Below are 25,077 nucleotides of genomic sequence, written 5' to 3' on the forward strand. Positions count from 1 at the left end.
CCAACCAAACTGCAAAGATTAGTACCTCACCTGCCACCAGGTAAGTGTGGATCTACCCTTCCCTTTATGTGTCTTTGTCCTTTTTGCTGCATTCCTCTTCACAATGAGATCACACCTCTTTTCTGAGCTTAGGCAACTAAATATGTATTTTTGCTGTGTTTATTCATAACAATCTCACAAGCTGTAAGTAGCTCATCTTGCTCTTTTCTCCCCTTTTCATCTACAACAATAGTTGTACAGAAAAAAATTGCAAATAAAATGAAACCTAAATGAAGTCTGGCAATTTTGTGTTTTTGTAAATGGGGAGAATTCATTCATATCACTGTATAATTTGTGTTAGCTGTGACCATTGATTCTCCCCTTTTCCATTGATTATATGTCTGCCTAACTTCAAAAGAGTTATTCTCTCTTGCAAAGAGCTGAGAACAAGATCAACTGACAATTAATTTTAAACATGGTCTTTTAAGGAACCATTTTCTGTGACAGCATCTTTTACTCTTTCTTCTGTATAACTCCTTTTACCTTTCAGTACCAATCCATTAACTTGGTCATTTATGAGTTCATTTTTCCTCCAAACAATGCTCATACCTTTTCCATTCAATATAATGACAGTAGTTTGGGGAGAGGTTAGGAACAAGCCTTTGTACATACTACCAATGTCAGACAAAATACTTCCTGAAACCAGGCAGGTACATGTCACAACTACCATTTGTTAATAAATATTAAGTGTTCGGTGAGGGTCAAGTATATGTCAAAGGAGTAAGGTACTTAATTTAGGGGAAATAGAAACATGCAACAGAACTAAAATTCTGAGATAACCTGTTGTTTTTCTACTAGTTTTCTTACTGGATTTTATACTAACACTGACCCATGGAAATTTATGTCAAGATTTTTTTCTGACAGCATTCAGATCTTGATTACCGTACCTCATAAAAATTCGGCTTCACAGAACTGGGTAGACAGGCTCATTTCAAATACATGTTTTTTTCTATAGAAATAGAAAAAAAAAGATTGGGAGACTATTTACAAATATGTCCATATTTGTAAAACATACATTGTTACAGAAACAGCTAATTGTTATTCCCATTACCATTTCCAATGTTTTTGTCTCTGATGATTCTCAGGAGAAATTGTGTTGAGAATGTATTTAGCCAGCCACACAGAAGACTACAGAAAAGGAAATGTGTGCAGAAGAATATGAAAACAAGAAACTCAGCAGTGCATCGCCTAATATGACTTTCAACATATTTCAGATGACTTAAGGCTGAATATTGAATTAATGAAGACCTTTGTTATTGAGGTGGTCACTATACACTAAGTAATCTGATATATTAGCTGTGTTTTTTTTTTTCTTTTATTGAAGTATTTCACAGTTCTCTTCAGATCTGTTATGTTAGCTCCTCACAGAAACTGTAGAATGAACAATTTATGGTATCAGAAAGAAGGCAACTGACAACAAATACAAAATTCTTGCTTGCTAATTCCCCACTCCAACTGTGAAAAAGGATCATGTAGACAAAAACAAAACAAAATATTGCAACAAGAATGAGTTTATGCTGATAGCAAATAGTCAACACCCTCAGACCAACTGACTCTGGAAAATTTATAGGGAAATTGAAAACCCCCAGATGAAAAACAGGAACGCTGTTTTTTTTTCCAGGCTGAACAATTTACCCCCATTTACATATACAGGCAGCTTACTAAATTATAAATTTATGTAAGTATCTTGTATTTACTATAACTGGCAATAGAAATAAGAAAATTAGCCTGTTCTTGTTGCTTGGCTTTAGTTAATAAAAGGCATGGTATTTTCTTAATATACTATAGGACAGCATATTTACATGTGATTTTCTGTAAAGCAATTAAAACTTGAAAGGTTGAAAAGGTATTTTATGTTATATATTCAAAATATTTAAACCCTGTAGAGATTACCAGTCATAAAGAAACAGAATATAGACTGACCAAAATTAAATTACAGTGACTTTCAATCTTATAAATCCCTGAATTTACTTTTTGTAAAGATCTATAACATTACGTACAACTACCCTGACTCAGGAATTAAAAGCATATTTTGTACTTACAGAACTCTAATATCGTGAGAAAGTGGTGTGATCTGTTTTACACACCTAGCATTTTATTTCTGTAAGACATGGGATAATGTCTTCCTTTTTGTTTTCTTTTTTATGAAAATATCCTCATTTTTGGTGCAAACTTTCATGTTTAAAATTTATATCACAGATTGATGAAGATTTCTTGAATGTTTAGTGAAAAACAAAGCAAAGCAAAACAAAACATGCAGTAGAAATTAGAAATCACTACATGTAGAATGACTCATAGTTTACAATTGTACTTCAAGGGACCTTGAAATCAACAACAGAATATGGAAATTTACCATATTTGAAAATTCTATTCATCATTTGGTAGAAACACGAGCTAAGCAAGAGGCTCAATGTATATATCACTGTTTGAAATTTCTGATCTCTTGGTGGATAGTTTTAACAGACAGATCAAAGAAATTAACCTATTCTTCAGGGATCAATACACAGTTGACTGGCAGGATAAGTAAATGGCTGTGGATAGACGTGTTTTTCCAGAGCCATTTGTTAGCCCRGGAGAGACCACGGCTCCCAGTACTTGCTCATTATTGCCCCATTGCAAGGAGTTGTTGACCCAGGATCTGTTATATGAGCACTGTTTATACTAACACTACTTATATTCACAACCTGGATCTTTGCTAGCCAACCGCATTTGCCTTCTTCCATAAACTCTGATCTCTTTTCAGCAGAAGCCTCATTCTCCAAGTCAAGAAAGTATTTGTAAGAATAAAAATTTTCAAATAGCAAAATTTGAAATATAAGTAAAATGTTGGCTTTAAGTCCATTTTATATTCCTTGAAAGATGTTTTTATTAGAAAAGCTGGCCTGAAAAAGTATTTAACAAATGTGTAAATGTAATCTACATTATTAACACATTTTAAAATAAAATTATATTAACTTATTCTTCAGATATAATTTCCTCTAAAATGGCTATTATTTATTTTTATGATAAAATTCCACACATACAATATATTCTTGTTTAAAAGTAGAATTTTGTTTTCTGCTCCAAAGCAGGAAAAACAACAGAAAAATCTAATTCTACGTCCTCACTCCTTTAATTTTTCGGTTCAGAACTATGTCGTATTTTGTTTCAGCAATTCTTGTTTACTTCTGAAGTGGAAAACTTTTGGTGTGTCTGGCCACATTAACTCAACCACTGGCATAGTGGTCCTGACGATTCAAGACTAAGGCTCCTGACAGTTAAGTCTCTTGCTCTTCAGTCTGCCAGGCAGGCTGCTATGGAGGTAATACCTGTGGGCCAGGCACTAGCTTAATCTATCTAACAATAAATAAGTTATATACATTTCTATCAATCAATAACAATGTGTACTGGAATGTACACATGTACAGGAAAAAAAAAAAAAAAGCCCTGGGGAGACTGCCAGAAATTACTTTCAAAAGTACAAGAGTTATAACTTTGTAAATACACGAAAACAGAATATGCAACCCTTCAGTTTTTCAGAACTTACTTGTCTGATTAATGTTAGCATTATAGAAACAATTTAGCATATTACTGATAAGTCATTGATGAGCATATTTTGCAGGAATTAAGAAGTACTTTCTTATAACTCCATGGGAATTAAGAAGTATCTCCTCATAACCAGCTAGGAAAGATGGAGTTAAACATAGGCATGAGTACAGAAATAAGAAAAAAAAAAAGTGGCAGAAAATAAGTTTTATGACTCTAGAGTAATACCTTTACTGATACTGATTTTTTTTTTTTCAGGTGGATGATAGGTTATGGTATTGTTGCCTTTGGACAAAATAAATTAAAAAAAAAAAGGATAAGATTCTTTCTGCTCATATTTGAAAAACACTCAGGTCATCAAGCCATGGCCCTATGTAACTATAAACATATATCTGAAAAAAATATACTGAAGATGTTCATGAAAAAAGACTGTATGTCCCTGTAAATGAAATGATGAGGACAGAATTCAAGAAAAGAACACTATGTAGGAAGTTCTAGTGTCTGGGTCAACCTTTTACTTGCTTTGGCTGTTCTTTTAAGGCACTTTTTCGTAATGGTAGTATAACTAATCGGTGCCTGTACAGTGCCTGTAAGTTCATGGGGATATAGTCTGGAACTCTTGTGAAGAGAGATAGTAGGAAAAGAACTGCTAAACTCCACTCAATGCTTTGAAAATTTACCTCCTAGTGTTCTTGAAAATTATTTCACCTGTGTGGAGAGAACTAGAAGGCAGGAAGTAATTAACTGAGGTAAGATTGTCCTTTAAAAAAAAAAATAAAAAGGAAAGAAAAGAAAAGAAAGAAAGAGAGAAAGAAAGAAAAAAGAAAAGAAATAGTTTCCTAAATCAGAACTTTTACAGATGATTTGGGGACATTCAAAAAGCTCTCATCATCTTTAAACTCCTTTTCTTGCTGCCTTACCAGCAACCAGAACACAGGAAGACAAGCTTTATTTTACAGAGGGAAAATTGAGAGTTTTAGACCCCTGCTATTTTCAGTAGGGAGACTTCTGCAGGTTTCTGGACAGATTATTGAAAGAAATATCTTTTTATTATTATTAGCTGGTCACTTTAAATACTTCTTCATTATCTTCTGCATCCCTTGTGTCCTTACAAATTTGCTTAGAGTTATATTTTTGTGTATGACTGAATCTCAAATTTGTAATTTTTCTAACAGTGAAACATAACATAACCACTGCTGACCCCAATTACAGTCAAGATTGTACAGACTTATTCATATGTGCTGAATGATTTGGTCTGTAATAACAATACATATATTTATAGAATTCTTCTTTTCTACCTCCCTGAAGCTACACACTGACCAAGATAAAGGAGATGGAAATTTAAAATACATATTAACAGGAGATGGGGCTGGCAGTCTGTTCATTATAGATGAAAATACAGGAGATATTCATGCTGCAAAGAAATTGGACAGAGAAGAAAAGTCCCTCTATGTGCTACGTGCCAAGGCTATAGACAGAAAGACTGGAAGACAAGTGGAGCCAGAATCTGAATTTATCATTAAAATCCACGATATCAATGACAATGAACCAAAATTCACCAAGGACATGTACACCGCCAGTATTCCGGAGATGTCTGGAGTTGGTAGGTAAAAACTTATCCTTAAGTAAAATGCAAATAGGTTTGGGTGGATTTGAAACGTATAAGTAATTTGTTATTTGAGGCATTTAAAACAAGCTTCTGTGAATATCCATGGAACAATTTTTGTTGACAGCAATGTATCATAAATGATTGGTTCACTCATTTATTTGTTTCATCTTCATCCACTTTTTAATCCTTTTTCCACAATATAAGTTACTCTTTGCTATTTTAGGCCACTGTTATCAGCAAGTAAAGTAGCATATAAGGTTGTTTTATCAGTTACTACACAGTTTTGCCACAGCTGAGAATACCTTGCACAAAATGTGGTTGTAAAGAGTCTAATTCACTGAACCTTTCTGTACCTTCACAAACAAACAATGTTAAACATGCAAAACATGTAAGTAAATCAATTCATGCATCAAAATAATGAAAAATATGTCCCTAAATACCTAAGATTTTTTTTCTCTCTTTGGTCTCGAAATCTTTTTTTTTTTTTTTTTTTCATATAGTCTCTCTTCTTCCTTCATTTTTTTTAAAGATGTAAATATATGAAACCCTCCCCTAATAAAATAACTATTTAAAGAGATACATATTTTTCTTAATAGTTCAAAAGGTTACAGCTTTTCACAGCTGCTGAAAATGTAGAATTTCATTAGAAGTGGGGTAAGAAATATAGCCTCAAAAGAAAATCATTCTCTAGATTTTGTTCAAATAATTTAAAATGATAGAGAATGCTCACTAGTATACATTCATCAGAAGCTATCATGATTACCTAAGTGCTTTACTTTTTTAGAGTAGAAATAGTTTGATAAGATGAGTAAGCATAAGTTACATCGGCCATGGGCAACAAGTGACAGATAAATTGTCAATGGTTATTTACTTACCATGCATTATTTTAATGGTTTGCAAAATCAGCTCCAGATGATGGCATTGATGAGAGAGAGAATAAAATACCAGTCAACACGGGTGACCAATATGTATCATTACAAGGCAATTTCCAGAAACTAGTCATTATCATTGAGAGCAGTAGTGGAAGCATAAAAGCCAGACTAGCTCTATTTTATAAGCATGAAAAGGTAATTCGTACACTACTGTATGTGATGCAAAGGGTATGAGAGAGGTTTACCTAAAGATACATGGAAAATAGAGACATCCCTTCTAATTCAGAGTTTACTTTGCTGATAATCTGTGAAGGAAAAATGTTCAAAGTGCATCTGTCACTCTATTTGAAATACATTCATAAGGCAGGAACTGTGTAGGAAAGGAAAAAGCACACTGTCCAACTTTGACCTTATCATTTAGCCCAACTGCATTAGTCAATGGAGAAACATGAAYAAAAGAGAGTAGCATCAGACCCAGTGCCTTGGCACTGTCTTTGAAATTTTAAGTCTTTGAGAAGTCTATCTTTGACGAGGATGATGATAATATAAATACCATTATGTACACTGAATTTACTTTAAACTGAGAGAGTGTCCATAAAAGACCCAGTAAAAGAGAGATTTCCTGTGAAGATAGCATTAAAGTATTTAAACAGTAAAAAGGCCCTTAGCTTCCAGTGTAAAGGCAATAATGGGATCTGATTACTCTTTTATTTTTTTATTTTTTTATTTTTTTATTTTTTTGACATTTACATTTAGAGGTATAAAAACTCCACTAGAAACACAATTTTTACCATTCAGATTTGAATGGATATAAGCAATTTTGTAGTTTCTTAAGGTAGCAGAGAATAAGGCCCCAAATGCAGCTCAGTGTATTCAGGAAACAGAAATTTCATGAACTCTGAAGTCAGTCATAAGAACTCTAATTCAACAGTCAGGGAGCGGGGCATCCATTTAATCAGGCACATACGTAGATGAGAACTACAGTAAGATTTTCATCCTTGAAGGACCCTTTTCCCATTCCCCCAGATGAGGAAGCAGATGCCATGACTGGGAAAAATGACTTGGAGTGAAAGGGTGAGATTCACCTCTAAGTGGAATTCAATTTACAGGTGAGCATGCAGTGCGCATACAGCCCTTCTCGTAACACACACAATAGAATACAGAAAACACAGCATGAAGATGGTGTATGAAATATCTAGACAAAGGAAGAGAGGTGAACGTAGGCCAAAAAAACATACACTAGCCACTGCATACAAGAAAAAGGAAAAAAGGGGGGTGGGGGGGAGAGGAAGAAGAAAAAAGATTGAAAAAAATTAAACTCAAAACAATATAGCGTGGTTACAAGCTGTATAAATAGCTCCTGGTACACACTTTCCATGATGGCTAGGATGTCCACTACAGAATTTAAAATGCACTATGGAAATGGTATTTAAGTAGTAATAGTTTTTCATTCAATATACAYGAGTTAATGCATAACTACATGCTTTTGTTTTGTCTAGATATGCAGCCCATGTCATTTTTTATTGAAGTAATAATTATTGCAGAGCATCACAAATTATCAGCCTTGTACAAAGCCAAGGTTCATAACATCTCATACAATCTCTTCAGTGGTTTTAGCATATTTTGCTAGTGGTAGATTAGACAGGCAAAAAGAAGTCCCAAAGCTATATTTGGATGCGGAAACAAGCTTATGTTGAAGGCTATGTTTTGCAAGTCATTTAAATGATCCTGAACTGTGAGAACTTCCAGTGGAATGTGAAGTTGGAGGGTTGTGTAAAATAAGTAACAAAAGAAGAACAAACTATCCTGAGGACTTATTGAGTAAGAGTAGTGTCTTTCAGGGTTATTGTTTTTGTAAAGATAAGTGTATCTTAAAGAAAAAAAGACAGAAAATATATTACAACAACAACAACAAAAATAGAGATCAATGAAGTGCAGTGCAGAAAAGAGGAAGACCTCAGAATAAAGGATTGAGTGCCTCTTAATGCTAAAAGTGYCTCTGTAAGAAATGGAACAGAATAGGAATAGAAAAACAAGAAACAAGAATGCCTGGCAAACAGTGATCATCTTTATAAAGACTATATAGAAAGAAAAAGCCAGTGGAGTCCTGCATTACCTGCTATAAACACTTAAGATCATGAAAGTTATTTGATATGACTGTGCCTACACAGATTCTTTCATGTCTAACCAAATAACTTCCTGACTGGAAAGAACTATGCAAGTACGCTATACGTATTTTAAGAAACAGATGATGAGCATGAGCAGGTCAAAACGTTTTGGGAAAATCCAGGTTTCTTCCCATCCTTTATCTCTTCCTTCCACTTTTGTTCCTAAAAATATAAAGATTTATTCGTATATATATCAATATATATGTATGTATGTATATATACATATTTTTTTCAAAATTAACAAATATGAAAAGATATTTAAGAAAGCTCAGGAAAATGATATTAAGATTGAGAAGATGAAGAGGAGTCATTGCTAGCAGTGTTTCCAGCAACTTGTGTATCTGTTATTCAAACACCAACTCATATACATATTTCTTCCTGTGTTATTGCCTGTTTCTTAGAATAACTAGATTTAGAGCACACAAGGGAGAAAGATAAATCAAAACTGACAGAATGTGTGATTTTCAGTATCAACAGGCAAACCTCGCTCATATTTAACTGGTTTGGTAACAAGAACAGTGAAAAGGTATCATGGATTTTTAGCACAATTCAAGCCCAATTCAAGCATGAATGCTTATTTGTGCATTAGTTTGTACTAATCCCATGCTGCTGCATTTATATTGCAACCATCAAGTTATGCATAAATTAGCTATAATTTGGCTATACAAATTGACTATGCCTAAATGTGATACAATCATACCTCYGATAGCGTTATGGGTATACCTAAAATGCTGCGTAGTGAAGTTAGTTCTAGAAGTAATCAAAACCATTGAACTGAGTTGACTGAAGTATCATTTCAGATAAATTTTATGGAAATGATCATGCAAAATGCTCACAGTCATATTAACTTAAAAAATTAAACGAGAAATTTAGTTTAAGAGATTCTAAAACTCAATAACATGGAATTTCTCATTAAAATCAGCTACTATACTGAAGGACTGGAGGATAATAACTGCTGTAACTATATTTTTAAGGAGTGCTAGAGCTGACTGGAAGAATTACAGACTGCTGAGATTTATTTCAGAGCTATGTAAATTGGCTCCATAAAATCTGAAGAGTTCTATAAAATAGTTCCAAAAATGAGAAAAATATGTGAGACAGTCCCATAAAAGCTAATCAAAACAAAATACAGAAAGTAAAGGAAAAGAAGGTACTCAACATTTTAAATTTATGGAATGCCAAAACCATAAGATGAAATCTTGGCTACAATGGAGGGCAGATAGACATCAAGCATAACATATTCTGATATGGTTATGTTTTAGAAATACTTTGGGAGAAAAGTTCAGAGATGGTAAATCAAGTTATGAATCTTGGGAATAATCTTAAATTTCCTCTTCATGCAGAAGGAATAGAACTGCCCTAATCATGCTGAAAATAATCTAATTTCAATTTTGAGGCTTTCTTCAGGGACAGTCTATTAAGGGTCAAAAGCATGTTAAATTGGAATAAGCTGTGATCTCTTTATCTTTTCCTAATGAAAAATGCTTGCTAAAAAAATTGAAGCCCTCACTGTGAAAATGATTTTTCTCAGGATATATATATAAAAAAAAGTTATTAAGACATTTTTAAAGGGAGAAGTTAGCAATAAGATGCCCTGTGGAGTTCAATTCCTTTTGACTCCTAGGTCAATATTGTTACATCCCCTCTTACCTCTCCTGCTAATTTTAGTGGATAATGTTTACCATTGTTYTCATTAAGCATTTTTAGCATGGAGCTGGTTAGTATTTCATAACACATTTTTAATCTTTAAAATGATCTTTTTAAGAGAAAGGATAATGCTTAATTTACCTTGGCATTCATTTCTTCCTACTCAACTCCACTGAGCTGGTCTGCATTTTATAGATCTAACCAAAGGCAGCTCCTGAGACAGAATTTCTACGTGTTAAGATTTGTGTAATGTATAAATATAAATGGCCATATTATAAGTGGATAAATTTAAAATTACTGATTTTCCCATTAATTTTTTTCACTGCAAATAAAGCCAGCCTAAAAGTTTTCTTCTCAGCAGGACACATAGATAGAGGGGCATTATATATGAATTATAAATTTGGCCGGTTTAAAGCAGACATAGAGGATCACAAAATGCCTGCACATGCCTTGTATTTAACAGCCACTCTAAATAATACATATTATATATATATTTGCACACACACGTGTGTGTGTGTGTATATATGTATATATATATGTATATATGTATATATAATATATACCCACAAAAAGAAAGAGAGAAAAAGCTGAAATTGCAGTAAAACATACACGGGAAGATGCATTACTACTGCCATCCTTCTTACCAAGCTACTGCCTGGGTAATGCAGTAATATATAGTGCAACATCAGTTACACAAAGGCGATGAATGTACTAGAAGCTACATTATCATTGTTCATTGCTCTACAGTCTCTCTTTAGACTCATTAAGAATCACAACTACCACTAGCTTTCAATAAGACTGCGTTCTGATATTTACTTTAGCATAGTTGCATCACTTTTTTCAGAGCCATATAATCATAATTATGCATCCCTCAAGAACAGTTTGTTCTGTTTCGGGCTATACGAGAGGCTCTTACATGAAAAAGTGGGCCTTATACAGAGGAAAAACAGAAACTTAAACCAAATACAGTAACCATTGCATTTTCTATTTCTGAATTTGCTTGTGTCAGTAAGCATTAATCTACAAATGTATGTAAAAGAGTAAACGGAGGCAGCTCTCATCTTTCATAATTCAGCAGGAAATAATTATGTTTTCTCCACTGCAAATTTTCTCTGGTTTCAGACGCTTATAAACAAAGGCTGTGGCTGACTGGTTTAGCTTTATCACAAGCATGCAAAAACTATTTCGCTAACCTGCAAAATTTTGGACTGGTAGTTGTTAACACACATTCTGTCCAAAAATAAATCATTGAGTTAGCTTGAAGAGAAAGATATATTACAAATAAATATTTTTCCACATGTTGATATTTTATATTCTGCAGTTAGAATATGGCACTAAAATTCCTTTTCGATTCCATTCAAACCAAGCACAGTAGCAGAAATGCTGTGCCTAGAATACTTTCTATATTTCAGCTTGTATTTACCACTATAACTAAAGAATTTCAAGATCTTTACAACTGTCAAAATCTGCTAGAACAGGGCATTCTTCTCTATATGCATTATTTTAACCGTTTTTAATTTAGTTTCTTTATTGTTTGCTAAACGAGTCTTTATAAGGAAGAAATTTCCCTTTCTTTCAGCAAAATAAAGATAACAATATAAGAGTTTAATGCCTCATAAAACTTATTTTAAAGAAAATATCAAAGTGAACAACTTTTTTTTCCAGAACATTTAACAAAATGCAGGTTTAATGTTAAAAGAAATTTTTTGTGTGTTTGGGGCATATGTTTTGTTCGATATTTGCATAGTTTTTTTACAATAGGCTTACACTATACTTTTTTTTAGAAAAATGCATAGGATTCTCTATAAATATTTTATGCTTGGTATGAGGAAGAATATTTTCAGAAAAACATGAGGGTGTCCTTCTTTTTCAGACTATGCATTTACAGTTACAAAAAAAGAATAACTGAAACTCCAAAGGAATCTTATTTAGGTCATGATTTTTATTTTCCTTAAGTTACTGTATCATTTGTATAGTGTATCATTTGTATAATATGCCAGCATTTTGCTAACAAAAGGAGGTCTCTTCTGTAGGAAACTTGCTAGAGCTCTGATACTATAAACAGATTACTCTGAGTTTGTACAGTTCCATTGACTTAAAGCTTGACATAACAAAAGTGTTAGGATCCTCCTGAGTGGATTTTATCCTAGGATTAATGCATACAACATTTGTAGCATTTAAATGTCCTTTCACAACTGCTTTTTCTTCCACCCTTAGCTGTATCTATATATACAGAGAGTGTAACTGGATACAAAAAATTATATATAATGTAGAATTTTTGGCTCGTAAGGAACCAGAAAGAAACCATCCTGAAGGAAATTCCTGACTCAAATGAAAAACAATAGCTTCAGTGTAGGATCAAATCAAGAAATGTATTTAATGCTTGTATATTAACAGTCTCATTTTGGGAAGATTATAGTTGCACATTTCTACTAAACATCCTAATATAATATATAAAATTAAAAGTATACGATGAATTTCTATATTATACTTTCTCCTTCAGAGCTTTAATTATTTTGTCTTTACATGAAACATTTTATCCATAACAGGTTATAAAACATTGCCGAAGAAGAAATTGATTAAAAATCTCTTTTAAAAGTATTATATGCAATCACTTCAAAACTAATATATACGAATATACATATATGAAGGTAAGGATTAAGCTTCAATAGAGAAATTATGACAACAAATTTGAAAATTTTCTCATAAGCCACCAAGCTATGGTACCTTTAAAGTTTATGCAGAGGATATTAATGTCTGAAAGAACTGAGAGCCATGGCCCCTTCAGAAAAACAAAGGACAAAAATCAGTGCTAATAAGAGTCAGATCAGTGCTACTGAGGAATTCAAATAATTCACAAACTTAAGAGCTACAGAATACTTCAACATTGCAGATAAGCAGATCTTTAATCTACAACCCAAAGGAGCAGCTGTACTTTTATTATCTCTCTGTTCCTAGCTGTGTGATCTTACGCCTTACCTGCTGCCTGTCTAACCCCACAATAAGTCAGTTTAGGGAACTAGATTACCAGAAAATTAAGTTATTTGATTGTAATATTCTTTTTCTGCCACCTTTGTTCTTGTATCAGAGAAGCACTGGAGCTGGTGCTAGGAAAGCGGTGGGAGCAGGCAGAACAGGGCAGGAGAGACTGTGTCATTCAGTGATAGTTAGACATCGCTAAAAATAGTTTGGTATATTCATTTCTCTTCAGCAAGAAAAGCTTCTGATCTTCTAAACAGGATTCCTCACATTTTTTTCTTCCTTTCTGACCTTCCCCCCTTTCGGGAGAGTGACTCCTCCTTGGCTTATTATGAAAACGCAAGTCTGAGCCAGCACAACGGGGAAACCAGAACCATCTACTGACCCACAGCAAGTAACTGCTTGGTCCTAGTTCTAGACAAAATGTAAACACAGGGACTAAAATGTAAACATTTCTCACGTTTCCGTAGTGAGGGAGCCAAGTTGTTGCCCACAGCCTCTGCTAAAAGCTCGTGAGGGCATCTGAGCTCCCATACGCAGCCACCTGCTCACCCCTGACGGCAGGTGGGCTCAGCTGTTTCTTGGAGGGAGAGAGAAGGCCATAGCAGCTCAAATGCGGCGACCARTAAGTGGGATGGTGGAGTGGTAAAGCAGCAGGTAGGGCGTGAAAGTCTGTCAGCTAGCTGGCCTAAACTTCGGAGATATCATTTCAAGGTCACTGGTCACTAAGAACTTGCTTAATCGCTGCGTGTTGGGATTTCCCACCCCTCRGTGGACAGCAAGCACAATCCCACCCTGTAGGCACGAGATGCATCTCATGCGCCTGCACTYATGGACCTTGCAGTGCCCTTGGCACGACAGAGCCCTCTCACCCAGTGGGATTTTCAAGCCTGAGCTATGTTAAACGCGGCTTCCCCTTAGATGTCTCTCAAAGATTCAGTGCAATACTGTTTGCATGGCTATTTTATTGCATTCATTTTATTCTCCATTATCTGTGCACATAAAAAAGGAAGTGGGTCTGGAGCTCTCTAGATCAGAGCTTGAAATTAGTGTTGAAAGTGCCTGTATCAAACTTCCACTAAAAATTGTTTGATGTATCCATTTCCCTTCCTTTTATTTCAGTAGTTTTTCAACTATAATGCTCTAATCTCTGGACAAAAACATAATGGGGCTGGATTCTTCACATCAGCACTTTTTGCTCACACTGCAGTGCGGTATAATGGGAGATGTTCTGCATTGCTARAGAGGCTGCCCTTCAGATGGGGTGTTAAACCAAGGCCCCTTCACTCTAGCTTTGATGGCTTCACATTTAGAAAGTGAAAATCTCAATGCTATTCTGAGAATATTAAGGGGCAGTTGTGTTGCTTCAACCAATATTTCTCTCTTTGACATAAATGTGTTACAGTTCACAGATGTGAGTAGCTTGTTTTGGGAGACACAGAAAATACTGAGTTCCTTTGCGTGCTRCCGTCTTACAGGCATCTAAGTTTTTCCTTCATGAACTGTTGCTAGTACAGTCACCCAATAATTTTGCTTCTTTGAGAATATGCTACGATGAAAAGGGTACAGTGAGCCCCTTCCTATATTTATGTGACCATATAGGAGCCTGCAGCAATTGGACTGCCCATGCTAAGGACTAGAATAGCTGGAACCAATTAGCATTTTTAATGTTAGGACYGTACCTGTCTCTGTCAGGAGGAACACGGCAAATGGAGGCATAGGTATATTATATCCCACATTAAAACTAAAGCACCACAGAAAGATTAAAATAAGCAAATTAATAGTARGGAGAAGGTAATGTGTTGGCTAAGGGCAGATCTTGCTTTTAAAGTCATAACATTAATTTCTCCATTTCTACCTTGCTAATGCACAAGGTTCTCTCCTGTTGCCTCACACCATGTAATTAACTTACCTGTGTGGTCTCAGGTATCTGGAAGAAACACCTTTTCTTCATTTAAAGGATTTTCGAGACTAGGATTTCTCAAATGTTGGATCTGTTTTAGGCTGGGAAGACTGGTTCCACAGATCTCAGTCATGAAACAGAATTAATTAGCTCTATATTAAGTCCATTTGAGAATTAGTTAAAATAATGATAAAAGAAATTTATAAATTATATTGAGAATTATTATTTCATTCTTTTATTCTGTGAAATCAAAGCACTATGGCAAACCTTTGGAATATTTTTAGTGTTATCTCCTTCTGAAAACAGAAGCTTTTCAGTATTTTTTAAAAACAAAAGTACTTATTTGAGTGCCTGAATATACATTCCAGTTGCTAACATTATGCAGCTAAATGTAAAATATCAGGCTGATTCTTTAAAATCATGCCAGCATATTACAGTATCTATTTTGTAAGTGGAACACAAAGGCAATTTTCTTCRTCGGATTTCTCTACAGTTACTAAGTATTTCCAATACGTGTAAATAAGACACAATAAAATGTATTTCGGGGTAAGATGATATACAGCAAGCTATTCTAATGCAATAAAAATTAAAGTAACTAAGCGTTGCTCACGGCACAACGTACACAAAGATGCTTTGAACATAACTTCCAGTGTTCCAAAAAGATAACAGTCTTATCAAACATGCTACTCTCAGACAGGAAACAAAGGCTCAGGTTCCAACATCYTTATTAATCTTGGGTTCCTCATTTAATGAGCTCATCCCCTCCATGCCAGCCTTCCATTTAAGTGGAGCTGCTGAGAACTGAAGACTTTATCTCATGTGAATTAGAATGACCTGGGGTAGTTTTGCTGCAGCGCACCACCACCTGAAATAGCAAGCCCAGGAAAGGCACGTTATTCCCCTAGAACTCTGCCTTCTCCCTAAAAGAGGCCAGAAAATTGCTCCTTAAAGAAATGCAAGGAATTTGAGTGTCTGCCTGCAATGGATTTACTACTGTTGAATCAGTTGCTTCTTCACTTAAAATAGTTGTCATACATGTATATATGTACACACATACACACACATATTTATGTGTATATATATGTAAATAAGCACATATACAAATGCTTATAAACATTACAGAAATCAATTAAATTATGAAAATAGGCATGAAAATTGATACTAAAAAGCTTCTGGCAACATAGAAGATAAACTACAGAAATGGTCATTACACCATGAGTGCGTTTCTTCATTCAATTAATGATGATTCAGCTTGAATTCCTTATTACGTTGTATTTTTTTCCTCCTTGTTAATCATATAGTCACTTGGGAAATTTCCTGTGCCATACACTGCTTTCAAAGAGTCAGGAAAATGAAAGTAAGAAAAGGTTTATCATAGACTATCATGTCTAACCACTGCTTATTTGAAAATCACTCGATAGTATTCCCACTGATGCTCATCATTTATTAAGTAGATGGAGCAATAGACTTATACCATTTCTCACCGCAATCACCACATTTTTCTTAATATCTAGCAAAATGTGTTTTTCCAAGTTTTTCACAAAGACAGCAAGTCTGAAGTTCGCATTTACTTTGCTATCTGCTATCTGATCAGGTGCCTCAGAAGACTTTCCAGAAAAGCTTTTCTCAGCAACCATAGCATATATATGTGATATTGTGAAATTAAGATCAAGCATGATTAAGCTCTCTACMATACCACTTTTACTCCTTATGAAACAGTTCTTCATGTCTTCACATGCAATGTAATATTGCTCACATCTGCTTGGTAACTTTTTAAAAAATATCTAACTTGCTGTCCACTGGATTATGTATGGATGTGTGAATAACCTGCATAGAACAGTGTTGTTGTCAATAAGCCACAAATTTTCATCAAAGCTTTCTGTCAGAAAGTCAACTCAATAACAGTACTTCACTCTGCCCCAAGGCAAATGATAAATAGCCTGTGATAAATAGGACTATGTACACAGTATATTGGAGGCATAAACAAAAAATCGAAAGGTTTATTTCCTCATAAAGTCAAAATATGTGACAGTTGTACAAAACATCTAARTAATAACTACCTCTTTAGGGCACTGAGTCTGGAAGAAAGAGAACATGAAAAAGTCTTATATTTCACGGACTGAAAGACTAGGATTTAATGAATTCATAGGTAACATTTTAAAAGATACCTTGGCTATCAGGAACTATGTCCACTTGAGGAAGCTGAAAAACTATTTAGGACTGTATGTCCAATTAATTTTCACTGAGACCTAGACATCCCAGTGACTAAATCAATTTCGGAAATGGTCTCACAGCATATCTAAGAATATTACCTCCACTAATGATTTTGAATCAATAAGTGTAATATTTTCCAGCTAGAAGTCTTCACATCTATGAGATTTGAGATTGTCCAAATGAGACTGTCATGATCTGCATCGTTCACTATGACCAAAGCACTATATTCCTGTACTATTATATACGATATTCCTATTCAATATACACATCAATTTGCTGGCATACTGGCAACTCAGAAATATTTAGCAGAAGACTCTGCATGTGAACTGTTTGGAAGACCATACTCAAGACATTTGAATACTTTTGAAGATTAATGAAAAGTCTAGGGAAAAATAAAAAGAAAGTTTCTACTTTTAGAAAAAAAAATACTACTTTTTTTCTACCTTAGTTTTCATTTTAGAGTGTTTCTACTTAAAGGTCTAGTTTTTTTTTTTTTTTGCAAATACACGTCTATATGTAAACTTACATTTACACTTACATGTRCATGTGAATTCTAGAACTGCTTAGCTGCTGTCTAAAAATAGTACTCTAAGTAGTGCAATTTCAAAAAAGCCCRTGACTAAGATAATCCTGGAATTTGTTTCATTGTCTCTGCTTTAGACTCTATGGCTCTTTCAAATTACAACTTTATTATCATTTCCATAGATGACATCCACAGTATCTAACCATGACAGAAGAGGCTTTCATGAATCACACATTAAATTAATGTAAATTTGAGTTTACAATATTTTACTGTATTTTTGTAGAAAATGACTACTTTCTGCACTTATGTTAATATTAAAAGGACAGACTTTATCACCACYCAAACAAGAGTTCCCACAGATGACAGAAACACCCCCAGTTTAAACAAAATTGAGTCCAGTCTGCTGTCTTAACAACAATGCACTGCATTCTCCTGGCCRTAATAGAGATTCACAGGCAGTCTCCCATCACAACATCATGTTTGTAGAAAAGCTGGGGAGTCTGTTACGATTGCTATTTACTCGTATTACAAAGGAATTTTGAAGATAAAAATGACAGTGAKGATCCAGTCCCAGTCGCAGACAGAAATCCATAGCAAAGGGACTCTCCAAAATCTAATAAAGATACACAAAAACCAAGCCTTAAGTAAGAGATTAAATGAAAGACAGGTAAGGAAAGCTAACCAGCATCATCCCCCTCACAAAACACAAACCTGCCTGTGCTGTGAAATAGAGCAAGCTGTTCCCTGAAGTGTACAGCCATGTATCTCAGAAACTCCCAAGTTTAGTCCTAAAAACCAGCATTTATAGATTTTTTTTAAGTTTGCTTTTTTGCTTCCAAGTGAAAGTTTTGAAGACCATCCAGAGGCATCCAGGAAACTTCTTCTGGCCAAAGAAAGGGAAAGGAGCGGAGACAAGCAGAGGGCTTTGAGGGTGGGGCAAAACAACCATGCGAAGATAACTAAATAAATGGCATTCTTAATGCTGAGCTAAAGGAACAGGAAGCCCTGAGAGCAGAGAACAAATAACAAACCAGTGATTACTTCCCTCTTTTATATCTTTTAAATATAGCTGCAAATTCTATTGGAAATACTGGTCATAAAATAAGTTTTTTAATCTATAAATAGCCATAGTGCTGCCTCTAGGAACTACTGCTTAGGCTCTGCTTACTACCAAGCAGATTGAGAGAGAACGAGGTCTTCTTAAGGTTCTCATGAAAGCTGAAAGTTGTTTCTCTGTTTTGGAGAATTCCAGAAATTCAAACATAGGGCAAGGTGCCAAGATCCCCAAGCCTCCTCTTTAAAATGGACCCAATCCTTCAGAGATTCCTGTGCTGGAGTTTCTGTGCCTTATGCACCATGGATTGCAGATGCTTGTWGGTTAAGCTGGTTTGCTTTCAGGTACTCTGTAAAAGGCTTAATGTGGTCAGAGAAAAAATAAGGTAATTATCTGCCATATTGTGGCATTCCTTGTTGCTTTTCAGTACGTTGGTTTCATCAGCAGCTAATTCAAGCTGGAACAGCCTTACCATATGCACAGTAGCTCCAGGCCCAGAAACGTGCAACTGGTGAGTTTTAGCGTTATTTTGAATAGATTTTTTTTTCTTATTCTTAGTTTTTGTTTCTTTTTGAACACAGATTGCAAATACTTGCTCTCCCTAAATGTAATGTGTTTTCTAATTGCAAGTTTTTACAGCATGCTGCACAAAATAGAAAAGTCTTCTAATCTACAGTTCATTTATTTTGGACAGCAGATCACTTGCAGATCACTGTACTCCTTTASTCACCAGGCTAGTAATAGCTAGTCAAGATTATCATTTGAAAGAGCTTGACTATTTTTTTTCTCTCTCTTATCACTGCCACTTGATGACACCAGAATTGTTGTTCCAGCAGAGAGTGTCTTTATGGTGAGAGGGGCAAAAAAAAACTCTAGAGAATAGGTATACACAGACTTGTTCATCCACCAATATTTCAAGCTACTTCTCATTCTTTCTACTATTCTTTCTACTATTTTCCACTTCTTATTGTATTCATAATGCTTTTCAAATTCTCATGCAGGGCATCTGATGCAGTTCACYGTTAGAATTACTACAAAGGAAACCTAATTTATTGTATCAAGGTTTTGAACAGCAGGAGGACAAGGGCAAGAGGCTTTAGCCATTCTTTTCCAGTTCAGTCTCAGACATTATTTCACAACGGTGTATACATTGTATTCCATGGCAAAAACCTCTGCCACACACAGCATTTCAGGCAGATTAAAGACAGAGTAGCCTAGTCACATTGCATCTTTCTATGTGTTACTGGGACTTGCGCTAAAGTAAGTACGCGCTAATGAGTTTCTCACCATAACYTAAAGCATTACTTCATTTTGTCACACAAAAGGCAACTTTGTTTTTTGTTTCCTTTTTTCAAAAATCAAAACATAACACACACAAGAAGTGATAGGTACCTTTCTCCATTGTATTTATAAAATACAGAGGAATGTTTCCAGAGTAAAACTATGCAAAAATAGCATCTTGTATTTGAGGAATGGGAGAATAAGTTTCATTTGATTTTACTACTATTCTACTACCATAGAGTGAAAGAGTGAGGAAAAGGTAGTTTTGAAAAAGGACATAGGATTATACTAGGCAGTATAGCTTCTGTCTTTTTCTTTTTTTCTTTTTTTTTTTTCTTTTTTTTTTTTTTTTTAGTCTCTGATTAATTATTTTTAATCTCATTAGCAGGGATTACAGTGACTCACCTACAGGGTCTAGCACATCGGCTGACATCCTAATCAATCATTATGCAAAACTATAAGCACAAAAATATGAGACAGCATATTTTCAAATGAAATGAAGTTTTACATCACAGTTGTACAGACGATTACTGAAAATAACTAAAAGGGTAAAATGAAACTTATAAAACACTGGATCTCCTGTTTTATGCCCTCTCTTTACACTTTTTTTTTCTTTTTTATACATTTCTATTCAATGCATATGGCTGAACTACATTTTAAGTTCCTTCTTGGTTGTCCAGTGTCATGTTATTGTTCCTTTGGGGCTGGTTCCTCAGGTTCCTTATTTATTATAACTTAATTTAATTTGCTTTTCTCAAGCATGCCTATTTATTCTTCTAGCTTGGAATCATTTATCTRTTTACCTGTTGGTGCTTGCTTCTTTTCTGCTTTTTCTTCTTCCTTTGCCTTTACTCTTACTAACCCTTTATGCTACCAACCTTTCAGTCTTTTCTAGATCAAAGAAAAAGCAGTCTACCTAAATCTCTTCTAAATTGGGGTCATGTACAAAAGAGTGAAGTTCACTTTGCAGTTCCCCAGTCCTTTAGCTTTTTATCTAGGGCCTGTCTTCCASTCAAACTGAAAGGATCACAAGGGTTATGTCTCAACCTTGTTTTGTCCTGCTAGAAAGTAGTCGGATGTGGTGTYGTCCAACTGATGTGGTAATGAGGTCCTAGCGGTGAATTATATGTGCTACTAAACTCTGTAAGCCCAGGCAGTTGCATATGACCGCTCCTAGTTCACAGTTTCTCCAGTTCATTATGTAAGCACAGACTACTTCTATCTAGCAAAAAAAAAAACTTTTTCTCAAAAAGAAAACTATTTTAATATGACTTAATATTTCTGCATCTTGCTTAATATTTCAGTTGGATCTTCAGCAGGGGCATCTATATGCCATGTCCACATGAAAACAATCCCTGGAGCCATGTTAATTAAGAAAACTATCCCTCCACTTATCTTCATTAGGCTTCTAGCAGAAGAAAATTCCCAATTMTACTCCTAGAAGTTTTCCAGACCTCTCCTGTCTCTTTTCAGCTTGCAAAAGTAATCCACTTCTAAAATCTTCTTGCCATAAATAAACTTGATGAACAGCAGATTGTCATTGTGCTTGAAAACAGGAAGCAAGCACAAGAGCTTGTCCTTTAGGGAGACAAAGGCCTTCCTGCCTCTCCACTTACTCCAGCTGGTCTTCTATTTCTGAAAATGAAACAGCCTTTCAGTTTTGAGTGGAGCTCTCTCTTAAACAGAGCTGGGYAAAAAAATTCTATGGAAAAATCAGAACTTTTCAATAACTGTCAATTCTGACAGAAGTTGACTTGAGAAAAAATAGAAACGAAGCGCTCTGGTAATGTCAAAAACAYCCTGCTTCAACATTTTCAAAGTTATTTTTTTAATTTCCAAGTGACTTTTAAAAAGACTTTATAAGGCCAAAGTCTGAACAAAACATTTTTTTTCTTGCAAATTAATTGATTGAATTGATATGAAATCATATTTTTATTGAAAAATGTCAAAACCAAATTCAAGACGGATTTTGAAGTTATAGAATTCCCTCCCATTCCTTAAATAAAATTTCTGTGAAAAATATTTAAAGCATTGCCTTCACCTTTGGATCCAGTGCTTAAGGTAGAATCTTGAAAAACGCCAAGCTAAGAGCATAATTTGTGCATGAACGACCCCCAAGCTGGAGATTACTGTTCAAACCAAAAGCTACAGAAAAAGTTTTCAGTAAAATCTATTCCTCTAAGGAACAGGAGCTTCTTTAATTTGTATTAACTGAGGGAACCAAATAGGAACAAACGATGGATGATGAAGGATAAGATTTTACATGAAAAGGTAGCAAAATGTATGTCTATATCATGTAGTAGAAAACCTCTTTTGCACTAATTTGCTATGGGCTATTTACATCAGCTTTTTAATGCAGCTTGGTAAAGCGCTTGGAGACCAGAATTTTTTAAAGATTGAGTAGCACATGGAACTGAAGAATTTTAAAAATAATTCAGAAAAGCACTCTCATTTGAAATGCTTTTTCAACTTTATGTCCCACTCCTCATGAGTTCTGCAATCCATGTTACTGGGACTCAGCTCCGGTCCCAGGTGTGGAGTGATGCTCTCTCTAATAAAGAGCTCCTGTTTGGACTCCACAGTCTTATATGCACRCACACATGTGCACTCACACACACCAACACTACTTATACGTATTTAGTCTAGATTTTTCTTCTCTCAGATTATCCTCCTTTTGCATTTTTTTCTACCCTCGTATTAGGATCCCACTTCCCACATGTGTGTTGTCAGRTTGCCTGAGCTTCCAGACTCAAACCACCACCTAAGCAGGGATGAAAACAAAACCAGAGAACCAATGCTGACATGCCAGTGCTCATGAAGCTTGGCAAATTCAACACATTCAACAAACYGCAATAGCAGGCAGACACAGAAAATCTTGAAGCCCAAAAAGTAATCTGGAAGATGTTTGAAAAAATACTAATTCAGTCAAACAAAATAAAAGAAAAAGGAAATAAACTGTACCTCTTAAACTCTGAAAGCTAGTGCCTGCCCTGAGATGGAATAGGCACGTTGGCTAGGATTGGGTTCATGATCATTTTGTTTTGGACATAAATTATGTGTTTATTATTCCTTAGACTGCTATTGCAGTCTATCTCACATTTTCTCTGGCATCTGTTACACCGGTTTCACCGTCAACTTATTTACATGGCTATGAAGAATGATACACTGTGAAAAATCTTTCTGTTTGGGAGATTTAGTTATAACAATATCTTTCCAGCCAGTTCTGACATGAAGGACACAGACATGGATAAGACTACTCTCTAAGATGTGGGCCTTAGATGAGGGCCATATTTGTAGTATATTTCTTGGCCTTACCTACTTTCTTCTGACAAGTTACAGGACAGAAATGACAAAGTTAGTGACTCATAGCAATATTCCTATTCCTAYGGCCTTACCTTTGCAGGTGATTGAAAAACCTGTCTAGGCAAGAGAAAAGGGTCAGTGTGCCAGCCCATCTCTAAGAGATCCCTGACTCTCTGTAAACTGAGGTGCAAAAGCAAATAGGGCTTTTAATTGGAATGGAGGTTAGATCTCAGCTCAAAGCTTGACAAACATGCTCATCGGTGTATTAGTTTTAACCCAATTTGAAAATAAAAAGGGAGTTGTCACACATGCCTCTCTACCACACCTGGAAGGTTTCAGACTCAGGTGATCCTCCTCATGGGAATGGTAGAAGTGGCTCAGGAGACTACCAGTTTCTAATCTAGCAGTGATTCATAATTTAAATCAAAATCTGGCAAATGTGGGCAAAGCATTCCTGGTGAGGTAATCTAGCCAAAAATTATATTAGAACCCACTTTCTGTGGGTATTTTTTGGATGGGCAGGAAATAGCCCATAATTGACTTTGCTTAAAAAGACCTAAGCTGTTTTTACCCTGTTTCCAGTAACTTCATAGCTAGTTCTGAGTTGCTTCATTTCACTGACCATACTAGTTGAATTCCTGACCTCAAATCTCAAATGCAGAGAAGTCTTTTTTATTTTCTTTTTTTCTTTCTTTTTTTTTTTTTTTCTTTCTTTTTTTTTTTTTTTTTGAGGAAAGAAAAAGCTGAACAAGCATTTGCCTTTTGTCCACAAGGATCCTGCTTTACGATGCAGCACATCCCGCTGCATTCTGACACTACTTTTTTTTCTGAAGATGTTATTCATTTTCCCCAATCGTACTATTATTTTACTAGCAAGCAGAAACTGCTACACCACCACATTTTCATCACTCTACAGAATGGGACGAACAAAATAAAACACTGATATTTTGCTAACTGTAATGGGATCTCATTCAATATCAGATCCATTTGAATTATCTGGTGTGACCTCCAAAGTTTCTGTAGGGTTACAGCTTCTCTTCTGCACTTTCTACAACAACTGTAATTACATGGCACTTGTGCCTCAGGAAATAAAGATATACATTCCAAAGAGACAAAGACAGAAATTGCTCAAAGATAGCTCTGAGCTTTGGAAAGTCTTTCAAAAAAAAAAATATATATATATATATAAATTATTATATTATACTTTATATATTACTATAATAATATTATATATATGTATATGAATATGTGTATATATAATTATTATTGTGAAAACAGGCTTCAATTTTTTTTAAGGAAAACAGCAAGCTAGGAGATGAAAGTTAATGTGTGTTCAGTTTTTATGACCTTCCTCAAACTAGTGTGTAAGTCCCAAGACCGTGCCAAAACTGGACCAGAGCAGTAAGTTTTTAAGTTTTCCTGTTGAAGTTTTTTGTTGGATTTTTTTTTTTTGGGGGGGGGGTCCTCTAATTCTTATTCATCTTTTAGATGCTACAGTAGCACACAGTATAAGAACATGATTATTGTTCCACTGCTGATTTGTACATTTTAAACTGTATAGCAAATGATACTGACTCCTCTTTCACTATTGGTCCTGAGGAGTCACTGGCTTTATCTTATTTGCCTTTTTCAGAGCAGATAGGACTCAGTTTTACATTCCTTACAGGAGAATATTCTTCATTTTGCAGCCAGACAAATAGTTCTGCTGGACACCGTCAGAGATAAAGTTGTCCTTAAATATTCGCTTCAGGATTATCTTCACAGCTCCCTTTGGTGCACAGATGACCACCAACTGTTTAATCAGGCAATAAGTAATCTTGAGTGCTGGTGGCAAAAATCTACTTCAGAGTCTGATGAATTGTGACAAAGCGTTTTTGTAATTTTGTTCTGCTGATTAGTTGCAGGGAGAGAGCTATTCCTCCTCTACAGTCACACTGGTCAGATAACCTGAAATAGTGGG

General features: G+C 35.0%; 1 protein-coding gene across 1 annotated transcript in view; it reads left to right on the forward strand.

Annotated features, from left to right (window-relative positions):
• Positions 1–25,077, forward strand: part of LOC146600859 (cadherin-9) — a 68,465-nt gene that overhangs the window by 18,571 nt on the left and 24,817 nt on the right. The window contains exon 2 of the mRNA XM_085316577.1: positions 4,873–5,167. Coding sequence (XP_085172703.1) covers positions 4,873–5,167 — 295 coding nt within the window. The remainder of the gene's footprint in view (positions 1–4,872; positions 5,168–25,077) is intronic.

Source organism: Rhea americana, unplaced genomic scaffold, assembly GCF_003343005.1.
Source record: "Rhea americana isolate MKP2758 unplaced genomic scaffold, rheAme1 scaffold_113, whole genome shotgun sequence".
Classification (NCBI taxonomy): domain Eukaryota; kingdom Metazoa; phylum Chordata; class Aves; order Rheiformes; family Rheidae; genus Rhea; species Rhea americana.